This window comes from Leucoraja erinacea, unplaced genomic scaffold, assembly GCF_028641065.1.
Source record: "Leucoraja erinacea ecotype New England unplaced genomic scaffold, Leri_hhj_1 Leri_616S, whole genome shotgun sequence".
NCBI classification, from domain to species: Eukaryota; Metazoa; Chordata; class Chondrichthyes; order Rajiformes; family Rajidae; genus Leucoraja; species Leucoraja erinaceus.
The window spans coordinates 40,193-56,971 of NW_026576527.1; the positions used below are offsets into that span (position 1 = coordinate 40,193).

The window sequence follows — 16,779 nt, forward strand, 5'->3', positions numbered from 1 at the left end:
TGGGGAGAGAATTAGGATGGGTGGAGGGGGAGGGGAGGGGGAGGTGGTAGAGGAGGGAAGGGGGGGGGAGGAGGGAAGTGGGAGGGATAGGGGAGTGGAGGGCGAGGGGGGAAAGGGGAGGGGTAGGAGAAGGGGGGGAGAAGGGGGAAGTGGAGCAGGGGACGGGGGGAGAGGTGGGGGGGGTGGGGAGAGAAGTAGGATGGGGGAGGGGGAGGGGGAGTTGGTAGAAGTGGGGGGGGAGGGGAAGGGGAAGAGATGGGGAGAGGGGAGGACATAGGGGAGAGGGCAGGGGAGATCAGTTGATGGGGGAGGCGGAATGGAAAGGAAGAGGGGGTGAGGAGAACGAACACTCACGTGGCCATTGCACACAGACAGGTTCATTCATAGAACATGGAACATGGAACACAGAGCATGGCACATGGAACACGGCACATGAGACACGGCACATGGAACATGGCACATGGAACATGGCACATGGAACACGGAACATGGAACACAGAACATGGAACATGGAACACCTGGAACATGGAACATGGAACATAGGAACACAGGAACATAGGAACATGGAACATGGAACACACGGAACATGGAACATGGAACACGGAACATGGAACATGGAACACATGGAACACAGAACACGGAACATGGAACATGGAACATGGAACACAGAACAGAACATGGAACATAGAACATGGAACATGGAACATGGAACTTGGAATATGGAACATGGAACACGGAACACGGAACATTGAACAATAAAGTCTGTAGAAACAACAACTCCCCCTCCACCACCTCCTTTCTACCCCCACCCCCACCCTTGCCTCACTTGTGTCCCACCTGAACTCCCACCTCTTTCCGCCCACCCCCACAATCCTTCCTCTGGCTTTACTATCTGCAACTATTAAAAATGTATAGAAAGGAACTGCAGGTGACAGTTTATACCGAGCATGGACTTCATCTGCAAATGACTGGGCCTGTGAAATGTGGCCTCACCAGTAAAATGGTGGATTTGTGTACAAGGGTAGGTTTGTGATAAAAGATAAAACAGAAAATAGAAAACGTTGGGAGATAATAATCATGTGTGTTGCTCCTGACCTGGGAATACCCAGCACTGCCAGCGCCAAAGGGAAACTGGTCTTTCAGATTCTAGCCAGGCTGTGATGAAATGGAAAACGCAGCATTTGCAGCCTCTTCTGCCGATCTGCTCTCAAAACCACTTTAATCCCTCGGTCAATCTGCACGGCAGATTGGAAAGGAAAAGGATGTTGACGATGGGATTTGTGGATTAATGGCAATCACACAATCTCTAAAACAAGAGGCATTGTGACAGATTGGTATGTTTGTTAGAGTACAAATCCAATACACAAGCACTGTGCTCTCATGCAAGACAGAGATTCCAGCAGGTCTATTGTCAGCTTGTAAAATGTAAATTCCTTTAATGGAATTCCAAATGAACTGTCACTCTAAATAAGCTCTGAACTACATAGACTTGGGGGCATTGGCTTTGCCTTTTTGCATGTTTATTGTTTGTTTGTTTTATCTACGGTATATATCTATATGTTTACATATAACTATTTATCTATTATGTGTAGGAAGGAACTGCAGATGCTGGTTTACACCGAAGATTGTCACAAAATGCTGGAGTAACTCAGCGGGCCAGGCAGCATCTCTGGAGAGAAGGGATGGGTGATGTTTCGGGTCGAGACCCTTCTTCAGACTGAGAGTCATGGGAGAGGGAAACTAGAGGTATGGAAGGGTACAACGAGTATGGAAGGTGTTAAAAGGGTAGAAACATGGAAAATCGGTGCAGGAGTAGGCCATTTCGCCCTTCGAGCCAGCACCGCCATTCAGAATCAGTACCCTGTTCCTGCTTTTTGCCCGTAACCCTTGATTCCGTTAGCCCTAAGAGTTATATCTAACTCTCTCTTGAATACATCCAGTGAATTGGCCTCCACTGCCTTCTGTGGCAGAGAATTCCACAGATTCACAGCTGTCTGGCTACCTCATCACAGTCCTAAATGGCCTAATCCTTATTCGTAAACTGTGACCCCTGGTTCTGGACTCCCCCAACATGGAGAACATTTTTCCTGCATCTAGCCTGTCCAATCTCTCAAGATTTTTTATATAGTTCTATAAGATCCCAATAGACAATATACAAAGACAATAGGTGCAGGAGTAGGCCATTCGGCCTTTCGAGCCAGCACCGCCAATCAATGTGATCATAGCTGATCATCCCCAATCAGTACCCCGTTCCTGCCTTCTCCCCATATCTCCTCGTATCCTTCCAAATTCCAGTGGATATAGATCCAGTCGTTTCATCCTTTATATGTAAGATTGAGTTTGATAGGGCTCTTAAAGATAGCGGAGTCAATGGATATGGGGAACTGATCGTGGATGATCAACCATGAACACGGTGAATGGCGGTGCTGACTTGAAGGGTCGAATGGCCTACTCCTGCGCCTATTGTCTATTGTCTATATCTCTCTATATCACTGTAAATATCTCTCGTTTCCCTTTACCCCGACTCTCAGTCTGAACAAGGGTCTCGACCCGAAACATCACCTATTCCTTTTCTCCAGAGATGCTGCCTGACCCGCTTATTTACTCCTGTTTTTTGTGCCTATCTTCGTATTTGAGGTCAATGGAGTTGAGTTTATTGTCATGTGTACCGGGGAACAGTGAAAAGCTTTTGTTGTGTGCTAACCAGTCATCGGAAAGACAATGCATGTTTACAATTGAGCCACCCACACATACACATTGAATTATAAGTCAAAATCAGTCTACACATAAAAAAGACTTCCATTCTATTCTTTTACGCAGAAATACATTTCTTTCTGACACATGAGGCACGGTGGCGCAGCGGTAGAGTTGCTGCCTCACAGCGCCAGAGACCCGGGATCGATCCTGACAATGGGCGCTGTCTGTACAGACAATAGACAATAGACAATAGGTGCAGGAGTAGAGGCCATTTGGCCCTTCGAGCCAGCACCGTCATTCACTGTGATCATGGCTGATCATGCACATTCAGTACCCCGTTCCTGCCTTCTCCCCATATCCCCAACCTATTGTCTATTGTCTATTGTATACTGATAGGTATGTATATATATCAGTATACTATAGACAATAGGTGCAGGAGTATGCCATATATATATATATATATATATATATATATATACACACACACCCACACACATTGGACTTTTTTTTCTCATTTATTATATTGTTTACAAGCAAGATTTTAAGTGTTCAATAAAATTCTCTTGATTCTCAAAGGGTTATTTCTACCCACAGTCGCAGAGTGGTGACAAATTATTGGACTAGTGTGCAGTTTAGAAGACTGAAAGATCATTGCATTAAAACACATTAGATTCTGATAGAGCCTGGCAGGTCTTTTGTGGGTTGGGGCCTGGAACACGCTGCCAGGGGTGGAGGTGGGGGCCGATACGATACAGCGGTGTTTAATTGCAAGGGTGGCACAGTGGCGCAGCGCAGTGGGATTAACGTCTTTGGAGTGTGGGAGGAAACCTGGGGAAGATCCTGGAGAAAAATACACGCAGGTTCCAGGGAGGAATGTACAAACTCCGTACAGACAGCACCAGTGGTCAGGATCGAACCCGGGTCTCTGGCGCTGTGAGGGAGGCAGCAACTCTACCGCTGTGCTACAGTGGAGCTGTATCTCCGCACAGCTGTGGACATTTCCGCGGACACATGTAGCTCCGGGAAACTGGCGCCTATTGTGACAAATGCCAGCTGCTTCTCTGCAGAGCGACCTCTACACGCTGCCTGCTGCTGCTTCGTGCCATGGCAATATAATTTACATTTTCAGTTGAAGTCTATAATTATTCTCCTCCCCCTTCTCTCTTTATGCCATCCAGTTAAACATTCTGAAGAATCTAGATGCAAATTGGTTAAAAAAAGGGAAGTTCCCAGAAAAAAACGATTTCTAACTGCTAGGCTCTCTCTCTTACCCCTCATCCTCTCTCACACTCCCCTCTCTCTCTTCTCCCCCCACCCTCTCTCTATCTCCTCCCCTCCCCCCCTCTCACCCCCCCTCCTTCTAACTCCCCAAAAGTCCCCTCCCCCTCCCCTCCCTCCTCTCCCCTCCCTTCTCTCCCCCCCCTCTCTCTCGTTCTCCCTGCTCCCACTCCCCCCTCTACCCCCCCCTTTCACCCCTCCCCCTCTCTCCCCCCTCTCTCACTCTCCCTCTCCCCTCTCTCTCCCTCTCCCCATCTCTCTATACCCTCTCACTCTCCCCCTTCTCACTCTCCCCTCTCTCTCACTCACTCTCCCCCTCTCTCACTCTCCCCTCTCTCACTCTCCCCTCTATCTCCCCCCTCTCACTCCCCTCTCTCACTAACCCCCTCTCTCATTCTCCCCTCTCTCTCCCTCATTCTCCCATCTCTCATTCTCCCCTCTCTCACTCCCCCCCCTCTCTCTCCCCCACTCCTCTCTCTCTCTCTCTATCTCTCCCCGCTATCTCTCTCCTCTCACTCTCCCCCCTCGCTCCCCCTTCTCTCCACTCTCCCCTCTCTCTCACCCCCCCCCCGCCCCCTCACTCTCCCCCCCTCTCTCACTCCCCCCCCCCTCATCTCTCTCTCTCTCTCTCTCTCTCTCTCTCTCTCTCTCTCTCTCTCTCTCTCTCTCTCTCTCCCTCTCTCTCAGAACATAGAAAAACGGGTGCAGGAGTAGGCCATTCAGCCCCTCGAGTCAGCACCGCCATTCAATATGATCATGGCTGATCATCCAAAATCAGTACCCCGTTCGTGCTCCCTCGCCCCCCCCCCCCCCCCCCCCATATCCCTTGATTCCTTTAACCCCAAGCACGAGCTAAATCTAACTCTCTCTTGAAATCTCTCCCCTCTGTCTATATTCCTCTTTGCTCAATTTTTGATCCCCACGGGCCAACATCAACATCAACATCAACAGTAGCCATTAAAATGGGAGAGGCATCAGATTATCTGTGGACTTCAATCCAACCGCGGTTTGATGCTGGCATCGGCAGCTGCAACCACTCAGTAAAGCTTCAATCATCTACTGTCCAATTCTTCAGGAATCCCGATGACTCAGCATCTTGTTCATAGAGTCATGCATCTGTGCAGAAAGGACACACGCCCTTTGGCCCAACTTGTCCATGCAGACCAAGTCGGCATTCTGGGCTCGTCGCATCTGCCTGCACTTGGACCATATCTCTATGAACCCTTCCCTAGAAACACAACATGGAAACAGGCCGGCCCTTCGGCCCATCGGGTCTACGCGGACCAACGACCGCCCCCACGCTCGTTCTCTCCTGCACACACTGGGGACAATTTACGGAGGCCAATTAATCTACAAACCTTCACGTCTTTGGATCGTGGGAGGGAACGGGTGCACCCGGAGAAAACCCACGCGGGTCACAGGGAGAACGTGCAGACTCCGTACAGACAGTAGCGGAGGTCAGGGTCGAACCGGGGTCTCTGATGCTGTTTCCGGGATGAAACATAGAAAGATAGAAAATAGGTGCAGGAGGAGGCCATTCGGCCCTTCGAGCCTGCACCGCCATTCAATATGATCAAGGCTGATCATCCAACTCAGTATCCTGTACCTGCCTTCTCTCCATACTCCCTGGTCCCTTTAGCCACAAGGGCCACATCTAACTCCCTCTTAAATACAGCCAATGAACTGGCCTCGACTACCTTCTGTGGCAGAGAATTCCAGAGATTCACACTCTCTGTGCGAAAAATGTTTTTCTCTTCTCGGTCCTAAAGGATTTCCCCCTTATCCTTAAACTGTGACCCCTTGTTCTGGAGTTCCCCAACATCGGGAACAATCTTCCTGCATCTAGCCTGTCCAACCCCTTAAGAATTTTGTAAGTTTCTATAAGATCCCCCCTCAATCTTCTAAATTCTAGCGAGTACAAGCCGAGTCTATCCAGTCTTTCTTCATATGAACGTCCTGACATCCCAGGAATCAGTCTGGTGAACCTTCTCTGTACTCCCTCTATGGCAAGAATGTCTTTCCTCAGATTGGGAGACCAAAACTGTACGCAATACTCCAGGTGTAAGCACTCTCTAACTAATGTCTCTAACTATTAAGACGTTTAGAGTGTTAGGTGGGGTTCTAGAGTACGTGGGGAGGGGTGTGGACTGACATAGTGACTGAACCCTGGACCTGGGATTGATATCCATAATATCACGATCAGGAGATGGGTAGATGTGCAACCCAGCTGCCATCTGAAGAGCTTGTTTATATATTCCCTCCCCAATTAAGCAGGAAGCTGTAACCCACTTAGCTTCACATCTATCAGGGACAGCTGTTAGAAATTATTATTATAGACAGCGGGATACTTGGAAAATGGTCAAAGTAGTCGGGCAGCGTGGTTTTTGGTGAAAGCAAAATCATATTTGGATCATTTATTGGAGTTCTTTAAAGTAACATTGATTAAAAAATGAACCAGTGAACGTATATTTGTGTGCAGTTTGGGTCCCCTAATTTGAGGAAGGACATTCTTGCTATTGAGGGAGTGCAGAGTAGGTTTACAAGGTTCCCATGATGGCGGGTCTGTCATATGCTGAGAGAATGGAGCGGCTGGGCTTGTATACTCTGGACTTTAGAAGGATGAGAGGGTATCTTATTGAAACATCTGAGATTCTTAAGGGTTTGGACACGCTAGAGGCAGGAAACATGTTCCCGATGTTGGGGGAGTCCAGAACCAGGGGCCACACAGTTTAAGAATAAGGGGTCAGCCATTTAGAACTGAGATGTGGAAAAACTTTTTTTCACAGAGAGTTGTGAGTCTGTGGAATTCTCTGCCTCAGATGGCATGGAGGCAGGTTCTCTGGATATTTTCAAGAGAGAGCTAGATAGGGCATTTAAAGATAGCAGAGTCAGGGAATATGGGGAGAAGGCAGGAACGGGGTACTGATAGGGGGTGATCAGCCATGATCACATTGAATGGTGGCGCTGCCTCGAGTGGCCGAATGGCCTACTCCTGCACCTATTGTCAAGTGTCTATTGTCCATAATAGTTAGAATTACAGACATTTGATCAATGTCATTTCAAAGATTATTACTCTAAATTATAGCTCCTGGTGTTCGAAATATATTTTTGACACGGGTAGACATCTGCTTGGTTTAGTGGGGGCAAAGATAAAACAAGCGTTGGTCTTTGTTTGCAGGAAGGAACTGCAGATGGTGGTTTAAACCGAAGGCAGACTCGGTGGGTCTGGCAGCATCTCTGGTGAAAAGGAATATAGAAACATTGAAAATAGGTGCAGGAGTAGGCCATTCGGCCCTTCGAGCCTGCACCGCTATTCAATATGATCATGACTGGTCATCCAACTCAGTATCCTGTACCTGCCTTCTCTCCATAACCTTTATCCCTTTAGCCACGATGGCCACATCTAACTCCTTCTTAAATATAGCCAATGAACTGTGGCCTCAACTACATTCTGTGGCAGATATGTGACATTTGATATGAATGAGTTTATTGGCCAAGTGTGTGCACATACAAGGAATTTGCCTTGGTGCTCCACTCGCAAATAACAACACGACACACAGTAAACTATTAAGAATGACACATTAAGCATTACATTTCTGGTCGAGATGCTTCTTCAGTCTGAAGAAGGGTCTCGACCTGAAACGCCACATGTTCCTTTTCTCCAGCAGTCTTTGTTGTTGCAAGATATAATGAGTGGTGTGTCACAGGGATTGGTAGAGGGGCTGTAACGTGTTTACAGTTTATATAAATGACCCCGATGAAAGCTAAATTTGCTGATGACACAGAAAAAGCAAGTTAAGTAAGTTATGAAAAGGACATAAGGATTCTACAGAGAAAAATGGAAAAATAAAGTGAGTGGTCGCAGATCTGTCAGCAGAGCCTAAAAAATGTAACGTCCAGGTTCAGGAACAGCTCCATCCCCACAGTCATCAGGCTATTAAACACAACACCGAACAAGCTCTGAGATCTGATCTGCAAAAGACTATATTATTATTTGTTATTTTCACTAGATTTGTTATTTATTGAACTCACCCCCCCCCTCCCAGACAGACAGACAGCACCCGTAATCTGGATCTTACCTATCTATCTATCCCCAATCTTTCTTCTAAACTATATTCTGAAGAAGGGTCCACTCTGTGAAACGTCACCTATCCATGTTCTCCACAGATGCTGCCTGACCCGCTGAGTTACTCCAGCGCTCTGTGAAACGTCACCTATCCATGTTCTCCACAGATGCTGCCTGACCCGCTGAGTTACTCCAGCACTCTGTGAAACGTCACCTATCCATGTTCTCCACAGATGCTGCCTGACCCGCTGAGTTACTCCAGCACTCTGTGAAACATCACCTATCCATATTCTCCACAGATGCTGCCTGAAGCACTGAGTTACTCCAGCACTCTGTGAAACGTCACCTATCCATGTTCTCCACAGATGCTGCCTGACCCGCTGAGTTACTCCAGCACTCTGTGAAACGTCACCTATCCATGTTCTCCACAGATGCTGCCTGACCCGCTGAGTTACTCCAGCACTGTGTGAAACGTCACCTATCCATGTTCTCCACAGATGCTGCCTGACCCGCTGAGTTACTCCAGCGCTCTGTGAAACGTCACCTATCCATGTTCTCCACAGATGCTGCCTGACCCGCTGAGTTACTCCAGCACTCTGTGAAACATCACCTAATCATGTTCTCCACACATGCTGCCTGACACGCTGAGTTACTCCAGCACTCTGTGAAACGTCACCTATCCATGTTCTCCACAGATGCTGCTTGAGCCGCTGAGTTACTCCAGCACTCTGTGAAACGTCACCTATCCATGTTCTCCACAGCTGCTGCCTGACCCGCTGAGTTACTCCAGCACTCTGTGTCTGTTTGTATACCGGCATCTGCAGTTCCTTCAAGCTTGTACTGATATAAAGTGCCCAAGTTTATTTTTAAGGAGATGTGGCGCCGCGTGAATAGTTTAACAATAGTTTTAACAACAGGCGAGGGAAGTTTGCTTCTGTACATATGGCCGCAGCTTCCAGCCAAAGAAACACAGCCTGCTTTGCGCCAAGACACAGGCTTGCACAGAATGGCTCACAGGCCAAGACATACATGATCTGTGGGGTTTCATCGTGAGCTACTAGAAGGCACAGATGAAGCATATTGTCGAGGCATACGTATCCCTGGATTTATTCCCAGCGAAAAACAGATTCACAGATGCCTGTTAGGGTGTGAGGTGTGCCTCTAACAGCACAAGATGTCTTTCCAATGATAAGGTGCTGGGGGATAATCCTCTCTACATACTAATAAAACCCACTCATATAAATCTGCATAGAAGGAATGAGTGACGGTTTGTTCCGAGACCCTTCTTCATGTCTGACCCTTCATCAGAGCAAATTGGAGGAGCAGCACCTCATATCTCGCTTGGGTAGTTTACACCCCAGCGGTATGAACATTGACTTCTCCAACTTCAAGTAACCCTTGCTTTCCCTCTCTCTCCACCCTCTCCCCTTCCCAGTTCTCCCACCAGTCTGACTGTCCCCGACTACATTTTATCTCTGTCCCGCCCACCCCCCTGACATCAGTGTGAAGAAGGGTCTCGACTTAGGTAGGTCTCGTCGTAGAAAGGTCTCGGCGTGCAGCGTAGGTTCACCAGGTTAATTCCCGGGATGGCGGGACTGTCATATGCTGAGAGAATGGAGCGGCTGGGCTTGTACACTCTGGAGTTTAGAAGGATGAGAGGAGGTCTCATTGATACATGTAAGATTATTAAGGGTTTGGACACGCTAGAGGCAGGAAACATGTTCCCGATGTTGGGGGAGTCCAGAACCAGGGGCCACAGTTTAAGAATAAGGGGTAAGCCATTTAGAACGGAGACGAGGAAACACTTTTTCTCACAGGGAGTTGTGAGTCTGTGGAATTCTCTGCCTCAGAAGCCGGTTCTCTGGATACTTTCAAGAGAGAGCTAGATAGGGCTCTTAAAGATAGCGGAGTCAGGGGATATGGGGAGAAGGCTGGAACGTGGTACTGATTGGGGATGATCAGCCATGATCACATTGAATGGCGGTGCTGGCTTGAAGGGTCGAATGGCCTCTACTCCTGCATCTATTGTCTATTGACCCGAAACGACACCCATTCCTTCTCTCCTGAGATGCTGCCTGTCCCACTGAGTTACTCCAGAATTTCGTGTCTATCTTCGGTTTAAACCAGCATCTGCAGTTCCTTCCCGCAACTTATATATTTGTTGCATAGAGTACTCAGTACGCTGACTATATTTTAAATCATTGATGCCCACAGGCTAATGGATTTATTTTTCTCTGTCAGGATTCATAAAAGACTCCTATTGAAATTGGTTGAAGTTTAGTTTAGTTCATTATTGTCATGTGTAGAGCGAATAGCTGACTGTGTCACACAAAACACACAGAGTGCTGGAGTAAGCAAAACAATGATTTCAGGAGTGGGGAAATTGTGTTTTGTTGAACAGCCATGTTTAGGATGATACACCAAGAGTTGACTAGGTTAAAGAGCGTTGAGGCATCGTGGAAACAGGCCCTTCAGCCCAACTCATCGTCCATCATCGTCCATCATCGGCTCTGACCTTCCTTCCATCGAGGGGATTTATCGCAGTCGCTGCCTTAAAAAGGCTGGCAGCATCATCAAAGACCCACACCATCCTGGCCACACACTGATCTCCCTGCTACCTTCATGTAGAAGGTACAGGAGCCTGAAGACTGCAACAACCAGGTTCAGGAATAGCTATTTCCCCACAGCCATCAGGCTATTAAACCTGGCTCGGACAAAACTCTGATTATTAATAACCCATTTTCTGTTATTTGCACTTTATCAGTTTATTTCTTCATGTGTGTATATATTTATATTATGGTATATGGACACACTGATCTGTTTTGTTTAAATGCCTACCATTTTCTGTGTGCTGAAGCAAAGCAAGTATGTCATTGTCCTATACAGGGACACATGACAATAAACTCACTTGAACTTGAACTTGAACTAATCCTACTTGCCCATGTTTGGTGCAGATCCTTCGAAATCATTTTTATCGGTATACCTTGTCAAGTATGGGAGCCCATAACTCCATGGGAACTCATCAACTCTCGCCTCTTCTCTACCTTCAAAAACCAGCAACAAGAGAATGAAAGCCCACATAATCCAATGTGGGTCTGTGGAAAAGAACAAGTCAGGAGCCCATTGTCTTACAAATTCGTAGGAGCAAATGGAGTTGGGTTGGACACACCCTCAGGAAAACCTGCCACAAATATCACCCGGCCAGCCCCTGAAATGGAATCTGTGGAATTCAAGGACAAAGGAAAAGAGGTGGCCCCGGGAACAGTTGGAGAAGAGATGTCCAGCCAGATGGGTCTGAGAGTGGGCTCAACTGGGGAAATCTCGATAGAACTGCCAACACCCGAGTGAGGTGGAGGACATTTGCCAATGGCATCTGCTCCCTGGAGGAGCAAGGGGCTTGAGAAGAGGAAGAAACGAAGACCTGGTCATGTGTGTTTGATGGCAGCGCGGTGGCGCAGCGGTAGAGTTGCTGTCTTACAGCGCCTGATACCCGGGTTCGATCCTGACATCGAGGGCTGTCTGTGCAGAGTTTGTACAACAGGAGGTGCAACTCCAGAGCAAACAAAATCATGAGAGACCTCTTCCACCCCTGCAACGGACTGTTCCAGCCGCTACGGTCAGGCAAACGCCTCCGTTGCCACGCAGTGAGAACGGAGAGGTTGAGAAGGAGTTTCTTCCCAGAGGCAATTCGGACTGTAAACGCCTTTCTCACCAGGGACTAACTGTACAGAACGTTTTTCCTTCTATTATTTATTATGTAAAATAATATGTGTGTTATGATTGTGTTTATAATTTGTTTGGTTGTTTTGTTGTTCCGCGAGCATTGCCACTTTCATTTCACTGCACATCTCGTATGTGTATGTGACAAATAAACTTGACTTGACTTGACGACTTGACTTGACATTCTCCCTGTTACCGTGTGGGTCTTCCACCTATTGATCTGTCCAAATGTTTGTTAAATAGTCCCTGCCTCAACTACCTCTTCTGGCAGCTGATTCCATATACCCACCACCACTTGTGTGAACAATTCACTCCTCAGATTCCTATTAAATCTTTTCCCCTTCACCTTAAACCTAGGCATGTCCTCTCGTTCTTGATTCCCTTACCCTGGACAAGAGACTCTGTGCATCAGCCAGATGTATTACTCTTGTGATTGTGTGCACCCTCTACAAGACCACCCCACATCTTCCTGTGATCTTATTGTGGGGTCAACATGTAACTCGATTAATTTGTCCACGGGCAGCTCTGCCCAGCGCTGCTGAGGAAGTAGTTGCCTGCATTGGTCGTGAAACAGTCATTTCACTTCCCCTCGAGCAGGGTTTGGAGCAAATTACCCTCCCACTGTCAGCACAGCTTCAATCTCCGGCAAAGCTTAATGTGATAGGAGAGAGAGAGAGAGAGAGAGAGAGAGAGAGAGAGAGAGAGAGAGAGAGAGAGAGAGGGGGGAGAGAGAAGGAGAGAGAGAGAGAGAGAGAGAGAGAGAGAGAGAGAGAGAGAGAGAGAGAGCGAGAGAGAGAGAGAGAGAGAGAGAGAGAGAGAGAGAGAGAGAGAGAGAGAGAGAGAGAGAGAGAGAGAGAGAGAGAGAGAGAGAGAGAGAGATAGAGAGAGAGAGAGAGATGAAGAGAGAGAGAGAGAAAGCGAAAGGGATATAGAGAATCAAACTGATAGAGAGAGGTGGGGGGGGGGGGGGGGGTAAATAAATAAATTGGCAGGCAGGTTGATTGCAAGAGAATGGGAGATGATAGATAGATAGATAGATAGATAGATAGATAGATAGATAGATAGATAGATAGATAGATAGATAGATAGATAGATAGATAGATAGATAGATAGATAGATGATAGATGATAGATAGATAGATATGGCCTAATTATGTGACGGGGGTTCCGGACAGGTGAAATATCGCTGATGAGTAAGGTGGACGTTCCCCTTGAATACAATTCCTCTCGCCGACTACCCTGCACATTCCGCCTGGCGATGAAAACTCTTTGTTATCCAGGCGCCCGCGACCCGAGGGCCAGTGTGTGTGTGTGTGTGTGTTTGTGCTGCCCCCCCCCCCCCCCCCCCCCCCCCCCCCCCCCCCCCCCCCCCCCCCCCCCCCCCCCCCCCTGCTCTGCACGCTTCTAGTTTACACCCTGCACCATACACAGTCACGAAACGGCGAATGTAATGGCACCGTGAAGAATTCCGTGCCCTGTGGCTTCAATCTATTCCTTTCCGCCGACGTACAATTCGCCGAAGTGTCAAAATCCAACTATTGTTAAAACCAGAGGCGCTGAAAGATACTGATCTCGTTTCCTCTCCACATACCCCACCCCCCCCCCCCCCCCCCCCCCCCCCCCCAACCTCCCCCCCCTCCCCCAAACTCCCCACAACTCAACTCCCCTATTGAAACGCGGTACACAAACACTCGCTATCAAAGGCAGGGGAGATGTTGCAGTCTGAATCTGCAGCAGTGTATCTGTTATGGATGTCTCATTATCCCGGTGCAACTGATCTGCAACGTATTCCATTGTAAAGCCAACACAACAGCGCGGGTATAAAATCTGCTGCAGATCGATAAGCAGCCGAGATATTCCCCCTGGAACTGGCTATGCCATATAACACAGAGGGTTGATGGCTGGCCTTTCTGTACAAAAGCCCGCTGTTCATACGCGGAGGAGGGCGATGAGGAAACCTGCCTACCTTGTTTTTCTGTTGCCATCTTGCGGGTGAGCGGAGAGCGATGCCGCGGGAGGTGAAGCGGAGATCGCCGTGTGGGGAATGAACTGCGAGCCTCTCAACATCAACAACGCTGCAACGACAAATCCGCGGCGAGAGGGGGGGGGGGGGGGGGGGGGGGGGGGTGCAAGAGGGGGGCAGCGTGCGGAGAGGGGGGCTCAGACCGAGATTGGGAAGGGTAGAAGAATCATCGACACCGAAAGATGGAGAGGGAGAGAGAGAGAGGCAAGGAAGTGGATCACGATGAGACGAGGCTGTCTGCTGGGGAGCTTTTATCAATTTGCCTCTACGCTTAGTAATTACCTTGCGTCAACCAGGCGGTGGAGGGCGCAAGTGAACTTGTTCAAATGTTAACCCTTTCTTACTCTGGTTAGATCAATGGATCTCACGTTTCGCTGTTCTTTCGAAACAGGCCAGAGTTTGCTGGCTTGCCTTAACTGCTCTCTTCAACTGAGCATCGGGCAAATTTACAGCCCATCCCGCCCCTGATAGCCCCCAAACATGGACATCCGATTTCTCTGGTGACGCAGCGGTAGAGTTGCTGCCTCACGGCGCCAGGGACCCGGGTTCGATCCTGACCAAGGGTGCTGCCTGCACGGAGTTTGTCCGTGCCACCACGAGTCTCCACGAGCAGGTTTGTAGGTTAATTAGCTTGTGCGGGATTACTGTCGGCGCGGACTCCGGGAGCCGAAGGGCCTGTTTCCGTGCTGTACCTCTAAACTAAACTAAACCGCAGACACTGGTGTTTAGGAAAGAACTGCAGATGCTGGAAAATCGAAGGTAGACAGAAATGCTGGAGAAACTCAGCGGGTGAGGCAGCATCTGTGGAGCGAAAGGAATAGATGCTCCATAGATGCTGCCTAACCCGATGAGTTTCTCCAGCATTTTTGTCGACCTTCGCAGATGCCGGTCATCGCCGGATAACGCAAGACCTATATATAGGTGGAAATTATGTTTCCGGTAATGGGATAGTCTAGAACCGTAAACTAATGGAATCTCGTGTAGATAGGGTGTAGATAGAGTGGTAAAGAAAGCTTTTGGCGTGCTGGCCTTTATAAATCAGAGCATTGAGTATAGAATTTGGGATGTAATGTTAAAATTGTACAAGGCATTGGTGAGACCAATTCTGGAGTATGGTGTACAATTCTGGTCACCTAATTATAGGAAAGATGTCAACAAAATAGAGAGAGTACAGAGGAGATTTACTAGAATGTTGCCTGGGTTTCAGCAACTAAGTTACAGAAAAAAGGTTGAACAAGATAGGTATTTATTCTTTGGAGCGCAGAACGTTAAGGGGGGACTTGATAGAGGTCTTTAAAATGATGAGAGGGATAGACAGAGTTGACGTGGATAAGCTTTTCCCATTGAGAGTAGGGAAGATTCAAACAAGAGGACATGACTTGAGAATAAAGGGACAGAAGTTTAGGGTTAACATGAGGGGGAACTTCTTTACTCAGAGAGTGGTAGCGGTGTGGAATGAGCTTCCAGTGGAAGTGGTGGAGGCAGGTTCGATTTTATCATTTAAAAATAATTGGATAGGTATATGGACGGGAAAGGAATGGGGGGTTATGGTCTGAGTGCAGGTAGATGGGACTAGGTGAGAGAAAATGTTCGGTACGGACTAGAAGGGCCGAGATGGCCTGTTTCCGTGCTGTAATTGTTATATGGTTATATGGTTATATGGTTCTCGGAATAAGGGGACAAAAAGCACCTCAGAATAAAAGGACACCCCTTCAAAATGGATATGAGGAGGAATTTCTTTAGCCAGAGGGCGGTGAATCAGGGGAATTTATTGACACAGCGGCTGTTGAGGCCAAGAATGGGTATTTTTGAGGCGGATTTTGATGTGATTTTGATTAGGAAGGATGTCAAAGATTACAAAGTGGAGACAGGAAATGCAGTTCAATAGAACAACAATAAAATTGTTAAGGGTTTGGACAGGCTAGAGGCAGGAAACATGTTCCCGATGTTGGGGGAGTCCAGAACCTGGGTGCCACAGTTTAAGAATAAGGGGTAAGCCAATTAGAACGAAGATGAGGAAACACTTTTTCTCACAGAGAGTTGTGAATGTGGAATTCTCTGCCTCGGAGAGCGGTGGAGGCCGGTTCTCTGGATACTTTCAAGAGAGAGCTAGGTGGGGCTCTTGAAAATAGTGAAGTCAGGGGATATGGGGAGAAGGCAGGAACGGGGTACTGATTGGGGATGATCAGCCATGATCACATTGAATGGCAGTGCTGGCTCGAAGGGCCGAATGGCCTCCTCCTGCACCTATTGTCTATTGTATATTGTTTAAGGTTGAATGGCAGAGTAGACTTGATGGGCTGAATGACCTAATTCTGCTTCTGTGCCTTATGAACTTCTGGGTCAAATCTCTCCCCAGCTGTCAATTCCCCACATTGTCGGCTCGCGACCCATCTGTACTTTTTTTCAAATTTTAAGGTGCTTTTTTTTGTCATGTCGACTCTTTCAGGCAGTGAATTCCAGAGCGCGCCATCTCTTGTTGAGAAAATAATCCTAATTTCAATCGCTTTCCATTTTACCAACAATTACATTTAACCTGTGCCCTCGTTTATTGACCTAGAACACCGAATGTTTCTCACAGAGAATTGTGAGTCTCTGGAATTCTCTGCCTCAGAAGGCGGTGGAGGCCGGTTCTCTGGATACTTTTAAGAGAGAACTAGATAGGGCTCATAAAGATAGCGGAGTCAGGGGATATGGGGGAGAAGGCAGGAACGGTGTACTGATTGGGGATGACCAGCCATGATCACATTGAATGGCGGTGCTGGCTCGAAGGGCCGAATGGCCTCCTCCTGCACCTATTGTGTAATATGGAACAGCACACCACTGGAACAGGCCCTTCGGTCCACAATGAACACCATGCCCAAAATACTGTATCTAGCCTGCTCTGCCTGCATGCAATCCATAGCACGCCATTCCCTGCATATCCATGGGCTGGGCTAAAAGGCCAATGCGCCTACTGCTCTCTGTGAAAAAATACTCTCTGTGTGATAACTTTA

At 48.0% G+C, this 16,779-nt stretch overlaps 1 protein-coding gene across 1 annotated transcript in view; it reads right to left on the reverse strand.

Moving 5' to 3' along the window:
* LOC129694312 (proline-rich transmembrane protein 1-like) overlaps positions 1-13,875 on the reverse strand; it is a 44,099-nt gene extending 30,224 nt beyond the window's left edge. The window contains exon 1 of the mRNA XM_055631015.1: positions 13,727-13,875. Within this exon, the coding sequence (XP_055486990.1) occupies positions 13,727-13,745 (19 nt within the window). The 5' untranslated portion in view covers positions 13,746-13,875. The remainder of the gene's footprint in view (positions 1-13,726) is intronic.
* Between the last annotated feature and the right edge of the window lie 2,904 nt (positions 13,876-16,779).